The sequence below is a fragment of the Vanellus vanellus genome (genome assembly GCF_965231255.1).
Source record: "Vanellus vanellus genome assembly, chromosome: 3".
NCBI lineage: Eukaryota > Metazoa > Chordata > Aves > Charadriiformes > Charadriidae > Vanellus > Vanellus vanellus.
Genome location: NC_138907.1, coordinates 99,528,948 through 99,543,101, shown reverse-complemented (window position 1 = coordinate 99,543,101; position 14,154 = coordinate 99,528,948). Strand labels below are relative to the sequence as shown.

Sequence of the window (14,154 nt, the reverse complement as noted above, 5' to 3'; positions counted from 1 at the left end):
AAGCTGGATAAAGCGCAATAGTCCCCTCTTTTGACCGGCTCGTTATACTGTGTTTGATGCGCCCCAGGATGCGGTTTGCCCTCTTGGCTGCCAGGGCACACTGCTGACTCACATTGAGCCAGCACCCCCAGATCCCTTTCTGCAGGGCTGTCCTCCAGTCACTCCTCTCCCAGTTTATGTTTGTGCCCAGCATTACTCTGTCCTAGGTGCAGAATCCGGTGTTTTGACTTATTAAATTTCATCCCATTAATCGTAGCCCAATGCTCCAATCAATCTAGATCCCTCTGCAAGGCCTCCTGTCCCTCAAAAGAGTCAACAGCACCTCCTAGTTTGATATCATCAGCAAACTTGATAATGGTGCATTCAACTTCTGCATCCAAATTGTTGATAAATATATTGAACAGGACCGGCTCTAGAATTGAACCCTGAGAAACACTGCTGGTGACAAGTTGCCAGACAGATGTAGTCCCATTCACTACAACCCTTCAGCCAGTTCTTCACCCAGTGCACCATGAACTCACTTATCCCACAGCTGGACAACTTGTCCAGAAGGATGCTGTGAGGGACAGTATCAAAGGTCTTACTAAAATCCAGAAAAACTACATCCATCACCTTCCCTTCATCCACTAGGCAGGCAACCTTATCATAGAAGGATATTAAATTAGTTAAACAGGACTTTCCCTTTTTTAACCCATGATGGCCGTGCCTGATGATTGCATTTTTCTTTAAATGCCTTTCAATAGTACCCAGTATAATCTTCACAATTTTTCCAGCAACTGAGGTTAGACTAACAGGTTTGTAGTTCTGTGGGTCTTTCTTCACACCCTTTTTGTAAGTTTGAATAGCATTGGCTAGCTTCCAGGCAGCAGGGACCTCCCCAGATTCCCAAGACCTTTGCTAGATGATAGAGAGGGGTCCTGCCATAACATCTGCTAGCTCCTTCAGAACTCTGGGATGAATCCCATCAGGCCCCGTGGACTTGTGAACATTCAGCCGATACAACTGGTTCGTTACAATTTCAGTGTCCACAAATGGAAAGTCACTGCTCCCGCACTTGTGGTCCTCTAACTCAGAGGACCAGGTAGCCTAAGGTCCGACTAAGGTAAAAAAAGCATAGAATGCCTCCGCTTTTTCTTCATCCCTATTAGCCAAATGACTGTCTTCAACAAGCATTGATCCACTGTTTTCTTTAGACCTCCTCTTGTTATTAACATACTTAAAAAAACCCTTCTTGTTATCTGAAACAACACTGACCAGTCTCAACTCTAATTGAGCTTTGGCCTTTCGTGTCGGCTCCCTGCATAAATGAACCACAGCTCTGTACTCTTCCTGCGAAGCATGACCTCGCTTCCAGAGATCATCCCTCTTTTTCCTCTGGAGCTCCATGAGGAGTTCCATCTTCAGCCAGGCTGGTCTTCTGCCCTGCTTGCTTGACTTACGACACAGTGGAATGGCCTGCTCCCGTGTATTTAGTTTACGCATTTTGCTAGTTCTACATTAAAGTTGTTTTCTTTAATAGGCAACCTGCCTTCCTCACCGGAAACTCTGGGGAGTGCAAGATGGAAAAGATAAGGGGTGCTGGAGCTGCAGGGCGGTGCAGTGCCAGCTGAGGGTTCAAGGTGGTGGTAGAAGACTCTTGACGTCTGGAAGACTATTGTATGAGGAGTTAGTGATCTGCATAACGGGTAATTCAGGTGTTTGCCTTCCCCTCCCCATCCCCAGTAAATACTTAGGTATTCCTTTTTTTTTTGTCTTGTGGTATCAGTAGTTATGGAGCCCATAGGCCCTATTAGCTTAGCTTATTTCTGTAATCTAATAAATTGTATTGCTAATTGGAAGCTGAGATCTGAAATAATAAAAGTGATTTCACTGCTCAAGGATGAAAATATGAATTTGAAAAATTAGTAATACAGCAGTGACATTAAGAGTGTGTGAGTGGGCCTATGTGTGTTTTGTACAATTTTTATGACATTCCTCACACTGGAGGGGAGAGGGAAATTAAAAGCTAAAAGCAAATGACCCAGAAAATAAATTCTCTTGAACAGGAAAAAGAGCAACCCCGATCAGCATTCCCCAAAGTCTCTTACCACTGACCAGAATCCTTGCAACGAAGTTTTTTTATATGAGGAAATTCCCTTTGGGCATCTGCTGTCACCGAACTGCACAATTTAGTCTGCAGACCCAAACAACTCTGAAGGTGACATTGTGCGCCAAACATAGCTGCACAGAAGCAATTCACTTGCAGGCTGATTTTCATTCCACAGAGCTTGGAGCAAGTCACTATTCCCACCTCAGCAGTTTGAAATGAATTTTATACATGGGGGGAATACATCCTACAGAAAACCTGCTGGAATCCTTTAGACTGTGAACCATTACCATAAATGTTGCTCAGGAATGTTTCAAGGAACATACTTACAGATTGCTGCGAAGGCATGCTGTGGGTGGCCCTTTTTGCTGTGTGTTTATTAAATACAAAGTCACAGTTAGGACTCCACTTTATCTTGTCATGTATGTACATATGTGAAACACATAGTGAAACTAAAACACCAAAGTTTGGTCTAAAACACTGCAATTGACACAACTACTCATCTTAGCAATGCACATTCCTTTGAAATCCTTCTCCTTTTAAATTTACCTTTGTGCTTACAAAGCACTTCCTCTTGCTTCCTGGCTTAACAAAATGCTTCATATTATGACCAACAGCTTCCCAGAAGAGCCCAGTTTCTTGTGTGACATGTAATTAAAAACATCATCAAGAGTTTAGAAGTCCAGGTGATCATTTCCACTCCTGATGAATGACCCATTTCTGCTGCACTCACATTTATGAAGCCATGACAAGTCTGCAGCACAACGATACCCTGATACTTCCTCTTTAAAATTTTCGCATCTTATATATCAAAATTCCTTCCACTCAGCTATTTCAAACATACTGGCCTTATATTTTACACACCATATCTGTTTCCTGTACCAACCAGGGAATGCCCCCAGTTTGTACTTAGATGAAAGTGTTAGAAAAAATAGAAAAAAAAAAAAAAAAGGTAGCATTTGAACAGCCTTTTTTTTTTTTTTTTAGAGGTACAGGAACAGTGTCCTAAACTCTGCTTAGTTTGGTGAGATACAGCAATAGTATTTTTAAAAGTTTAGGCTCATCAAAACTACTTGACTTTTATTTCATGCTAACATCAGTGATTTGGCCAGATTTATATTCAAACCTTTATAATTAGAATTCTCATTCATTTTAAAAGAGTTGAAGAATGGTGATATGGAAACCTCTCTAACTGTCTGACCTCAAGCTTTCTCTTTGGATCGAGTAAGCACCACAGATTTTCATTTCAGTCTTGGATACTATGAAATAACAAATCTTCCTGAATGACAGGCAGTTCTAGTGCTGACCTAATCCTCACTTGCTTCCATAATGAGTTGTTAATATATCTTCCCGACCAAATTTTAAGAGCAGAAAAATCAAATATATAGGAAGTATTTTGAAAAACTTTTTACAGAAAACAAAGCTCATCGTACTGTTGAAGAATGCACATTCATTTGGTCTGAAATGATGCTATTTGTAAGCACTTTCATTCACCAGTGAGATCATAAATACTAGAAGAGATTTACAATCAGCAAGAAACACAACACAATCAACTTTTTACTAAATTAAGTGTGAAAGGAAATTCATCAGGCTAGGGCTTGAATCTTGGCTGCTTTTACACAAAACTACTAAAAAGCCAAAGCTCAACAACGGGACTCAGTTTAAATGACACAGATCCTTTTATGTACAGCTTAAAAAACCTAAGTCACTTGGGAGGTTGAGTCAAGCTGCCCATGTAGTCACAGTCTCTGCTCCAAATTTTTGCATATTGATGATGTGTATTGCTAAATATTTCCTGTTTTCTATTTTAGTAGTGACTAAATTCTTGTTTCAAGCAACTCCACCCCCCTGAGTTGAAAGTCATGGGCACATTTAACTCTTCAAATTAACAGTGTTTGGTTATGTGATAAAAGCTTGCCTGCACACCCACAAAGCAGCACAGAAAGACAACGGCAGGTGGGGAAACTCAATTTAATACCCTGCCCCAGTTACTCCCAGCCCTATCCCAGGAGCCATCAGCCCACCACAGGTCCATCTCTGCAATCCCAGAGAGGCATAGAGCCCAAAGGCAGGCTGGAACCCAAATTAAGGATTCAGAAGAAGGGACACCCTGTCCAGGCCCCTCCCAGGGCTGTCCCAGGAGACTCTCAGCCCTAGTGTCTGGGTGTGACACATGGCACAATGAGTCAACGTTGGCTGGAGCACCTTTCAGCCAGAGGGTTGTAACTGCCATGGGGTATGAGACACATTATGGGATGCAGGTGAAGAGCATTTTGGAATAAAACAGGACTTATGGAATGTTTAAGGGAGGAATCAAAGGTGGGGAGAAGGAGAGAACTAGGTGATTTGGAGAGGAACAAGCGTGGAAAAACAGAAACACAGGGACAAAAAGGGCCAGTCACATGTAAATAGTTGGCTGGTCGGTATGCTTGTCTGGACGTGTCCTTTGCCTCATCAGCGCAGCCGGTCCTCTCTTCTAACTTACATTATCATCCCTTGTCCCTGTTGGCTCATTATGTCTTAACTATGTAGCTTCTTGAGAGAGATCTCAACTTATAATGGTCAACTTGCAGTCATAATAACATGGTCATCCAGTGATAAAAGCCAGGAAAGATGTGTTGTGAGAGAGAATGCATTTTACTATACATATTTGGAAAAATGTATATGCTTTTAGGAAGCTTTTCTTGATGTCTGAAACATGCATAATGTAACTAAAATAAACTCAAAGCAATTGTTCCCAGCCTGCTTAGACTGCAGTATACTCCATCTGCTTCAGAAACAGAAGAAAAGTGCTTGTTAGTCCCGGGAGCTTGTCTGTTTTTCCATATTTATATAGGGTAGTTTAATAGAAGTTACTGTCTGTACTCTAATTTTTTGCCTCATTTGTCATATTTATGGTAGCCCTGCAGTTTTCTCCCTTTTAGAATGCTGTGCGTTCCCCACAAAATGATGTATTTTTAACTTGTCATGCCAAACATTTTAGGGTTTTTTTCCTTTTAACAGTCACAATAGTTTTTTATCATTTTTTCTTACATATTTGTAGAGATTGATGTTGTTAGTGTGACTTCCAACTCTTAACAGATGGCAATTGGAACTCTGATAGAGGTGAAACCTGTAGCAGTGGGCTCATTTGTGGCTCTGTCCACATCTTTATTTATCCTTTGTCTTTTGTAAATAATCTCTATTGTTAGGAGCAGCAATGCTGGCATGAAATCTGCAGTTCTTTTTGATACATTTGCTATATTAATTTTATCGTATAATTGTTGTAATATCTTGTACATTTCTTGTTGATGAACATCAACTATTGTTTGATAAGCATTTAAGAGAATTAAGTTTTTCTTCATTGTTTCAGACACAAAATAGCAAGCACTCGATTACCAATCTTAACAGCAGAGATAATATTAGTTATATCTTAAATGGTAGATGATTTGTTAAAAATGCATGTGCCCAGACTTTAAATTTTACTGACCATTTCTTTCTAATAAATTTATTATCTGGGCCACTCATTTTGTTATAATAAACAATTAAATTTTCTTCTGTTTCTATTATCATTTATATTGCTCTACCATTGTAATTAGGCAATCTATCATTATCTTCAATTACCTCACCAAATGTATGGCTTTGATGCTGCCAGGGCTATCCCTAAGGCTGCACCCAACCTTCACTGCTTTGCGACTCTGTTTCTCCCCTCTGCTCAGTTTTAGCGTATGTGATAAAAAAGCCTTTTGCAGCTTATTTTAAGTTTCAATGCAAAATCCAGCTTAACAGGACTTCCGTCTGTGTTCAGTTTGTTTCTATTCCCTCTAAACTCTTAAGACACTGTTCGATAAAATAGATTTTCATATTTCAATACTTTTTTATGTTGTGGGTTTATTGACCCTAGACTTATAATCTGTCCTACGAAGCTGGGTGTTCTTCCCCATGTTGCTTGCTTACAGTGATGATCCACACAGTTTTCCCTTTCCATTCAATAAAATCTCATTCTTTCTGTGCTTTCAAAGCCTTCAGCTCTGTAATCTAATCAAGCTAACAAATTTATGCACTTTGTCTCAATTTAGACTCTCTCGATTTTTACTCAGGCTCTCAATTTAGAGACAGGTAACTACAAAGAGTTGTGGAAGAGCCTCATTGAACGACTACAGGGAAAAAGCGTTAGATGATACTCAGTGTTGACAGATGTAAATTGAAGTATGTTACAGAAACAGTTGTAGCCTTAGATACAGAATGGTGACTCTGAACTCAACATCAGCATTCAAAGAAAGAGGTGTTAAGAGTTTTAATAAGGAGTTTCATGAAAAAGTCAGTGTACTCATAAAAGGAAATAGAATGGAAGAAATGGTTAAGAAAAGGACAGAGAGTAAAACAGAAGAATGTCAAATAAACACTACTATATAAAGCAGTGGCGTTACCACATCTTGAATATTGCGGTCAGCTCTGGACCCCAATTTTAAAGAGGATGCAGAGGAACTGAGAAGGAACAAAGAAAGGCAGCCTGGATGACTAAAGATATAACATGGCTGGTGTCCCAAAAATGATTGAATCTACTTGGACTTTTTAAAAAAAAAAAACTTTTGGGAGAGTTATAATAAGCATATATATATAAAATCAGGAGAGGTATGGAGAAGGTGAACAGGGAAACATTCTGAAAACACGAACAACTCTGAAACATCCATTCTAACACAGAAGCTTGAGGCATTAATGTCTTTAGCAATTGGCACATGTAAGCAAACAAATGAAAGTCCTTCTGCGCAAGCTATATGCTTAAGCTCTGGAGCTCTTTTCCATAGGATGTATATCAAGTTTACACGGACTCAAAGGCAAATAAGAGAAGTGCATGGAAGAAAAGAAATCTAAAGGGCTAACAGAGATACCAACCCCAGCACGTGAAGTCCCAATGTCTTGTGCTTCTGCAAGTTAAGAAAGATTACCAAGGAAGTATCATACAAGTTTCATACACTTGCCTACATATTTGCTATTGGCTATCAATTATCCAGGTTAGATGAAAACATGAATAAAACATAAATGTTAACCTACTGAAAATTTTGGAAATTAAAATTTTAAATAAGATGTAAATATGTATATGATATGAAGAAAAAGACAATGTAGACTTTGATCCAACCCAAACATTGCTTAATATTTATTTTAAAAGGCACTTCATATGCACTGCTGAATCAGCTCAGAACCAGTGATTATTTTCTACGTGCAGATTTTTCAATCATTACTCCCTACATTGAGTGTTAGGGGAAAAGAATACCTTGGATGTTCACACACAGGGATTTCTGACCTAGAACAATCATTATAATCAATGACTGAGAAATAAAAGCCCTTCCTTTGATGATATTAGTTAAAATGACCTATTCAGCTAGCTTTATTAATTTCCCTTCATCCTGTTTCCTGTTTCATAGCAAAGCACTTGGTATACTTTAATTTGTTCCTCTTTTTGACCCGGGAAATGAGTCAAATTTTAGTACCTAGTGATATTTTTAAAATCCAGAAAGTATTGTTTATATACTCCTTTTATTTACGAAATGTACAAAGTAATGCTTCCCTAAGCAGAAGAAAAATCGAACTACAGGAGAAATTAATTTCTCCAAAGGGGCTCTCAGTCAAATCTCTGTCTCAGCTTTCCTCCAGGTAAATTACTAGAACATCAGACGCTACCTGGTATTTCCTAGCTTGTCTGCTCTCAGCTTCTTTGATCCCTCCGTCTTCCTTTTGCTGGCTGAGACTTTTATGAAACAACATCACCCAGGGAGGGTGCTCAGCTCAGACATTCTGATTGTGACTGGATTTTGGGCTGTGTTTGTAGGTGGGGACTTTCAGTGTTTTGCCTCCAAAGCATTTGACTTGTTTCTTACCGCAGCTTCTATGAAGGATAGAAACTATGACTAATGCATGAAGAATATGGTTCTTACCATCACTGCAGAGGATGCCAGATCTTCCATACGGACAAAGGCAAACAGCATCTCGCCTGGACTTTGGAAAGCATGTAGCACCATTTCCACATGGATTTTCATCACAAGTTGCAAACTGGCAGAGTTTTCCAGAATAGAGTTTCGGGCATTCACAAAACCAATTTTCTGCATCACTGACAAGTTTAAATTAGAAACAAAAAAAATATGTATGAGTACCACAATGCACTTAAAAAAACAGGGTGAGTTTTACACTCCCAGAAAATCAGTGACATTTGACTTATAGTTGTAAATACATTTCTGTATTTTTACTCTCTTTTTTTTTTTTTTTTTTTTTTTTTTTGCTTGTGTACCTGGCATTAGAGATGCCAGAATGCTTTATAGGTGACTTGAGCTGACAGGTTCTTTTGGGTTTAATTTTATATTTTAAATTATCTTTCCTTTCATGGTAAGATATGTGACTTTTCTAATGTCTCACTAGTTATCTGTTCTGCTGCTCTCTTAAGACAGTCAAAATAACTGCTACAGAGAAACAGCTCTTCTATTATGTCTGAAAAAGGGAAAGAGAGTGAAAACAAAAAATGTGAAGTTATTAGTTTACTTTGCAAATGGAAACATCATTTGTACATTCAGGTATTACACACAGCTTGTGACAACACAGTAGGATGTAAAGAAAAACTGAAATATGAATACTTACAGTAGTGGTTATATTGAAATTGAACCAGAATAAACAGGTAATATCTCTGCTTTCATATATCTTATGTTCTTAGTCACAGAAAGAATATTAGAATAAGCAAGGGAAAAATAAGTTGTAACCAGCCTTGAGGGGTGATAAAACCAAACGTTTAGAAATGTGCATGTTCTGTTTGAATTATCTTTTTTTTTAGTATACGAAGATAGCACAATGGCAGATATGGTAGGAAAACCAAAATCAGATAGGAAAAGCAGGACTGTAAGACATTCCCATTTATCACCTATTACAAATATAACTTCATTAAAGGTCTTATTTGATTTTCCCCTGGTTTTATGACTGAAATTAGACGACAGCTAGATAGGTCAGTTCATGTGATTACTACACGTCCTCGGTATTGCACAGAAACACGTCTGTCTTATACTTAATAAGGTCACATGTGCCCGTAGGTACGAATGCAGAAGACATGATGTGAGCTGTATCAAACCACAGCCATTATGTTTTTCCAGATAACAGCATAATCATTAGGATGTTCAGTGATAGAATATCAAATACATGTGATTTCTAAAAATCTATTCACTGCTTATAATATCCATGCAATCAAGTTAGAGAAAATAATCTGGAGCTGAGAGAACTCCTGTATTTTTTAAAAGAGGGAAACAAGTAAGTCTTGTGACAGTCTTTGTGCATAGCAGTTGATTAGTGTGTTTCTAAACTGACCACCCGCAGTTCTGGGGAGCGAGGATCTCAGCTGGAGAGTCTACCAGAACGAATCTCATGAATAATGCCTCCAGACACCTTTGCAAAAGAAAATTGCTATCAGCTGCAATAACAAATTTCTGTGCGTAGCCCATTCTATTTATAGATCTGCTGCAGACACCAGGAGAGGAATGTAAATGAGCTACTGGATTGCCTTCATTTGTGCAGCATCGAAAAGCCTGCTTTCAACAGTTTCAATAGCAGCACTACACAGTTCAGCTAATTATAAAAGAAATAATAAACGGAATTCTTCCTGGAAATCTACAATTGATAGTGATGATCTGTAAAACTAGTTATCAAATGTGTTTGTGTTTGTTTATAGAAGAGAAGACAGATCATTGCTGCTGATTGCCAAAATACAGACTTTAGTCTCCACCTTTAAAAAAACAATTTTCATACATTCTTCTCTTGAGCTGTATATGTCAACATCGGCCATTTCTTTTTATAGTCTTACTTCTGCTATTGTGGGGAAGATGATTGAAAATAACAGGTCATATAACAAATTGTGAGGCGTTTATTGTTATCAAGATGAGCAATGTTCTAACATTTCACTATTGATGCCATAACATCCTAATAACAAAGAGGAGTGATTCCCAATGAGGCAAAGAAAACAGTTTTTAAAACGTTCTACAAAATAATACAAAGCTTGAAAATATAACAGCTATCCACACAGAAAAATTGCAGACATTTCACAAGAATCAGTATACTGAAATACGAAGTCCTAAATGACTTATTATTCTCTCTCAAAGCTGTTTGTCACTGTACTTGGTTAAGAAGAGGACATATTCTGCTGAATCAGTCTCAGCTGCAAGAAACACATAAATGCCTGAATGACCAGGGACTCCTCACTTCCCAAGTGGATTTCACAATTTCATCATATCTTGCTATCCTTTATAAATGCAAGAAGCAAATGAAAGGCGACAGAAAATCAGAATGGTAATATCTTGTGCCTACGCTGTACACCTGTGAATGGCTCCAAGAAAAAGTCATTGGATAATTATGTACACGAGCTGAAGAAAGTGAATAATGTATGAAACAAACAAGGAAAACATAAACATTTTGAGACTGCAAAACTAGATACAAATCTAGAATGTTTTGCTGAAATGTTATACGTCTATATTAGTGACCGGGTTCAGATCCAGAGTGTGGTTTTGAAGCAAACCTCTTTGTTGTCCCCAGTTGAAATGCCTTGGTTCACATTGGGGAGTGGCCTCAAGAGTACATGAACTCAATTTCCTTCAGACAAACATGAACCAGAAGATTGTCTCAAACATCAGGAACTCCAGCTGCTAATAGGTATTCAGTCCATGGGGCCAGACCAGGTCTAGTGTGAGTAAAGCTCCCTGAAACATGAGTAATGGGGATGGTGGGTTCTCAGCACTAATCAATTTGCCCTGTAAATCTGCTCCTATTGACCTACATTATCTGCTAATATGGATGCAGATTTATAAGACATCAAAGGAAAACCAGGTGTATATTATATAATAAAAAAAGCTCCAGTTTTTAAACTGGAGTACTGACGAGCTCCAGAAGTAGATAGAGAAGAAAACCTAACCATCCAGAATCATACGAAGGAAGAATATCACAAACAGTAAGAGAAAATGGGGGGAGACAGAAATAGGGTAGAAAAGGAGGGGAAGAGACAGCGACAATAGTCCTAGAGCACCATCAGCTCGGGTCACCAGCCTTATGATGCATGAGGAAAAAAGTGTAGGGAAGATGAACTGTTCTCCAACATTCTTATAATCCTCGCCTGAAACTGTATGGGATACACTTTTCATTAGCATTTCCCATGTTAAAATATTCCTTTGATCTTTGCTGTAGATGTTAGATTGGAAAGAAAATCATCAAGAAGCATTTGCATGGTATGACACGATATTGTTAATTTAATAATACAAATAGTTCTTGAATCAGTACTACATCAGTGACCTGATTTAATGAAATCAGCTTTGTGTAAGATTGACAGCTTTGGGGTGCCAACACAGCTTTTGATTACTTATTTTTTTAAATATTGTACAATGCAGTTTCTTCTGCATTGTACCATTAATAATGCAATCACAGCTGTACTTAACTACAGTATTTCACTTTTCACCTAATTCTGTTTTTAAAAGAAAAGATTATAATCCCTCTGTAAAATGTCATAGATATCATTTGTACTCTAGTGATACAGAGCTGTGGTTCTCCAAAGCATAATATAATTGTCTATATGCCTGTATGGGAGCACCCAGCCAAACCGGTGAGACACAGGGAGTTGTCATCTGACTCAGCTCCATCTCCGCCTTGCCTTGTCTATGCAGAGATAATTTGGGGGGAGCTGCAAAACAGCTCAGCCTGGGTTTATCTCAAGATTGCATATAAGAACGGAAACCAAATGGCCCCTAACAAACAAAATGCCCTGAGTCCCATCCCACCACTATTGCTGTGACTTTGAGCACCAGACATTACAAATTGGCAACAGAGACTTCGCTATCGCACCACCAGAGGTAAATATCCCAGATAGTGTAATCCACTCGGGCATAATCCTACACCCTCACAGAGTCAGGAAATATAAACAGCAAGGTTTGGGGAGAAAAATGGGGAATCCTCCAACGATACAGCTGGCCTGTAGGAGATCTGTCCCCCCCCCCCCGTCCAGGACACTGTACAGGGTAACTTCCCAGGGATTGAGCGACCTTACCTGAGAGAGGGTAAGTAACTAAGAAACATACGCATGGTATATGGCATGCTATTAAGTTTGTAATTGGTGCACTCGTTTAAGGTATTAATATCTAGTGTGCTTGTGGTTTGTGTTGTTACTTGTCGGGACCATTTGTAACTTGCAATAGTGTATCCCGCTAATTTCTTTTAAACTGCAATAGTGTAATCGTCATTGTACACATAGAACTTGCAATAGTGATGTAATGGACCTGTGAGTGAAGTCCAAATAAATCGTTAATTTGAACCTCTCAGTGAAGTCCTTTTTCCGGTTTCATCACAATGCCTGTGCTTTTTCCATCCCCAAGGTGGAAATGCTACGCTCTGTGATTCCCACTGAAAGCACTGTACATGCCATTTGTGTATCATACGCGAGAGTGCTTCCCTGAAAGGAAGTGTACTAAACACCCTTTAATCACGACAGTGCTAAGCTGAGAATGTAAAAAACTACATGCCGCGGGGGGTTCAATATTTAACGACAAGTTCTTTTGGTGCTCTCACTATATTGTCTGGGATAAAGCTATGGAATTTGGAGGGAACAGCTTCCCAAGATTCTTCAGTTAATAAATAGTACACGTAATTCAGTTTCTTTTAAAGTTGTTACTATTATTTATTTCTAGTGCCATTTAGTTTTAAATTACTGGAAACTGAAAGGAGCATCATACTTTATCAGTTTAAACTTCAAGTTGAATTACACTTCAGGCAGACTCGTTAAATCTCTTTCTAGAAAATACCAGGATAACGTAAAGATGATCAGAATCTTCCTTTGAAAGCTTTGTGTAATAGCCAAATCCACAGAAACTCATTGCAGCCGGAAGGATAACCTTATCTCATCAATAATCTTAAAAATATCAAAGGACAATATATAAAGGAGGCATTTCTTCCTTGTGCACAGCAGGCGTTTTTCTAGTATATAATATATCTGCCAATCTTTCCTTGTATTATACAGCTCCAAAAAAATCAATTCAGCTTTCCCGCTGCTTTAGTACTTTCACCTGGGTTTCCTCAATTATGGTATCTTCTCTAGATCTCAGTGCTTTTGTTAGCTTTGCTCTTTTGAATCTTTTTTTTCCCCTATCAGGAATTATTATTCTGCAAGCTCTGGTGATTCACTTTAAATTTCCTTTCCTTTCACTGAAAGCACTTTCTAAACTGCTTCTCTCTACATAAACAACCACTGACAGGCTCTCTTTAAACCAAGTCTAAATCACTTGTGAACTAAATTGGTTTTGAAAACTCCTAGGGAAAATATTTCCAGATTGGTTGGGGGCGCTCATGGAAAAAAGCTTTTCCTTTAAATTTTCTTTGAGGCAGGCTTATACTCAGAGTTATACTTAGAGTCCATGGTTCTAGCACGGACTAAATAGGAGCTCACATTTAAATGATACTTCCAAATTCTTTGATCCAGGTTAAAAGTATTAGAGTGGGAAGGTTCCAATTCCAATTCAAAAAGCGGAACAGGAGTGACAAAAAGTTTCCAGCACCTTGCTTGCCTGCTGTCAACATACAAGAGACCACTGTGTACAAAATGGTTTAGCTCAAACAGAAAATTAATTTATAGGACCCAACTAAGAAATTTAATTAAATACATGTTTAATCCATCCCAGTCAGACAACAATGAGCATCTGCCCAATTTTATCATTAAGCATATGTATACGAGTTTACTTGAACCAGAATCTACTCTTGAAACAATACCTAAACCTTCGAAAGTTCACTGGAGTTGTGTTTGAGTTAGTTATGATTTGGGAATGACTGAATTTGGTTTATCAAAATGCTGAAGGAGGAAGAGCTTTTGCTTATTGACAGAGTATTTCAGACCTTCAAAGATGTCATTATTTTCAGGAATTCAGGATTTTCAAAATTTATTTTAAAATGTACTCATTCAAATATCTAACACAGTACTATCTAATTTTTCAGGATCATGAAGCCTTTTCTGGAGTCTTTTATAAAGCCTCTTTAAACCTCCATTTTCCACCCAGATGGTGAATATACAGGTGATTCCCCATCACATG

General features: G+C 38.4%; 1 protein-coding gene across 1 annotated transcript in view; it reads right to left on the bottom strand.

Moving 5' to 3' along the window:
- The window catches only part of EYS (eyes shut homolog), a gene marked incomplete at both ends in the record, with an annotated part of 840,074 nt that overhangs the window by 57,089 nt on the left and 768,831 nt on the right, over nt 1-14,154 (bottom strand). Inside the window, one exon of the mRNA XM_082480747.1 lies at nt 8,002-8,174. Within this exon, the coding sequence (XP_082336873.1) occupies nt 8,002-8,174 (173 nt within the window). The remainder of the gene's footprint in view (nt 1-8,001; nt 8,175-14,154) is intronic.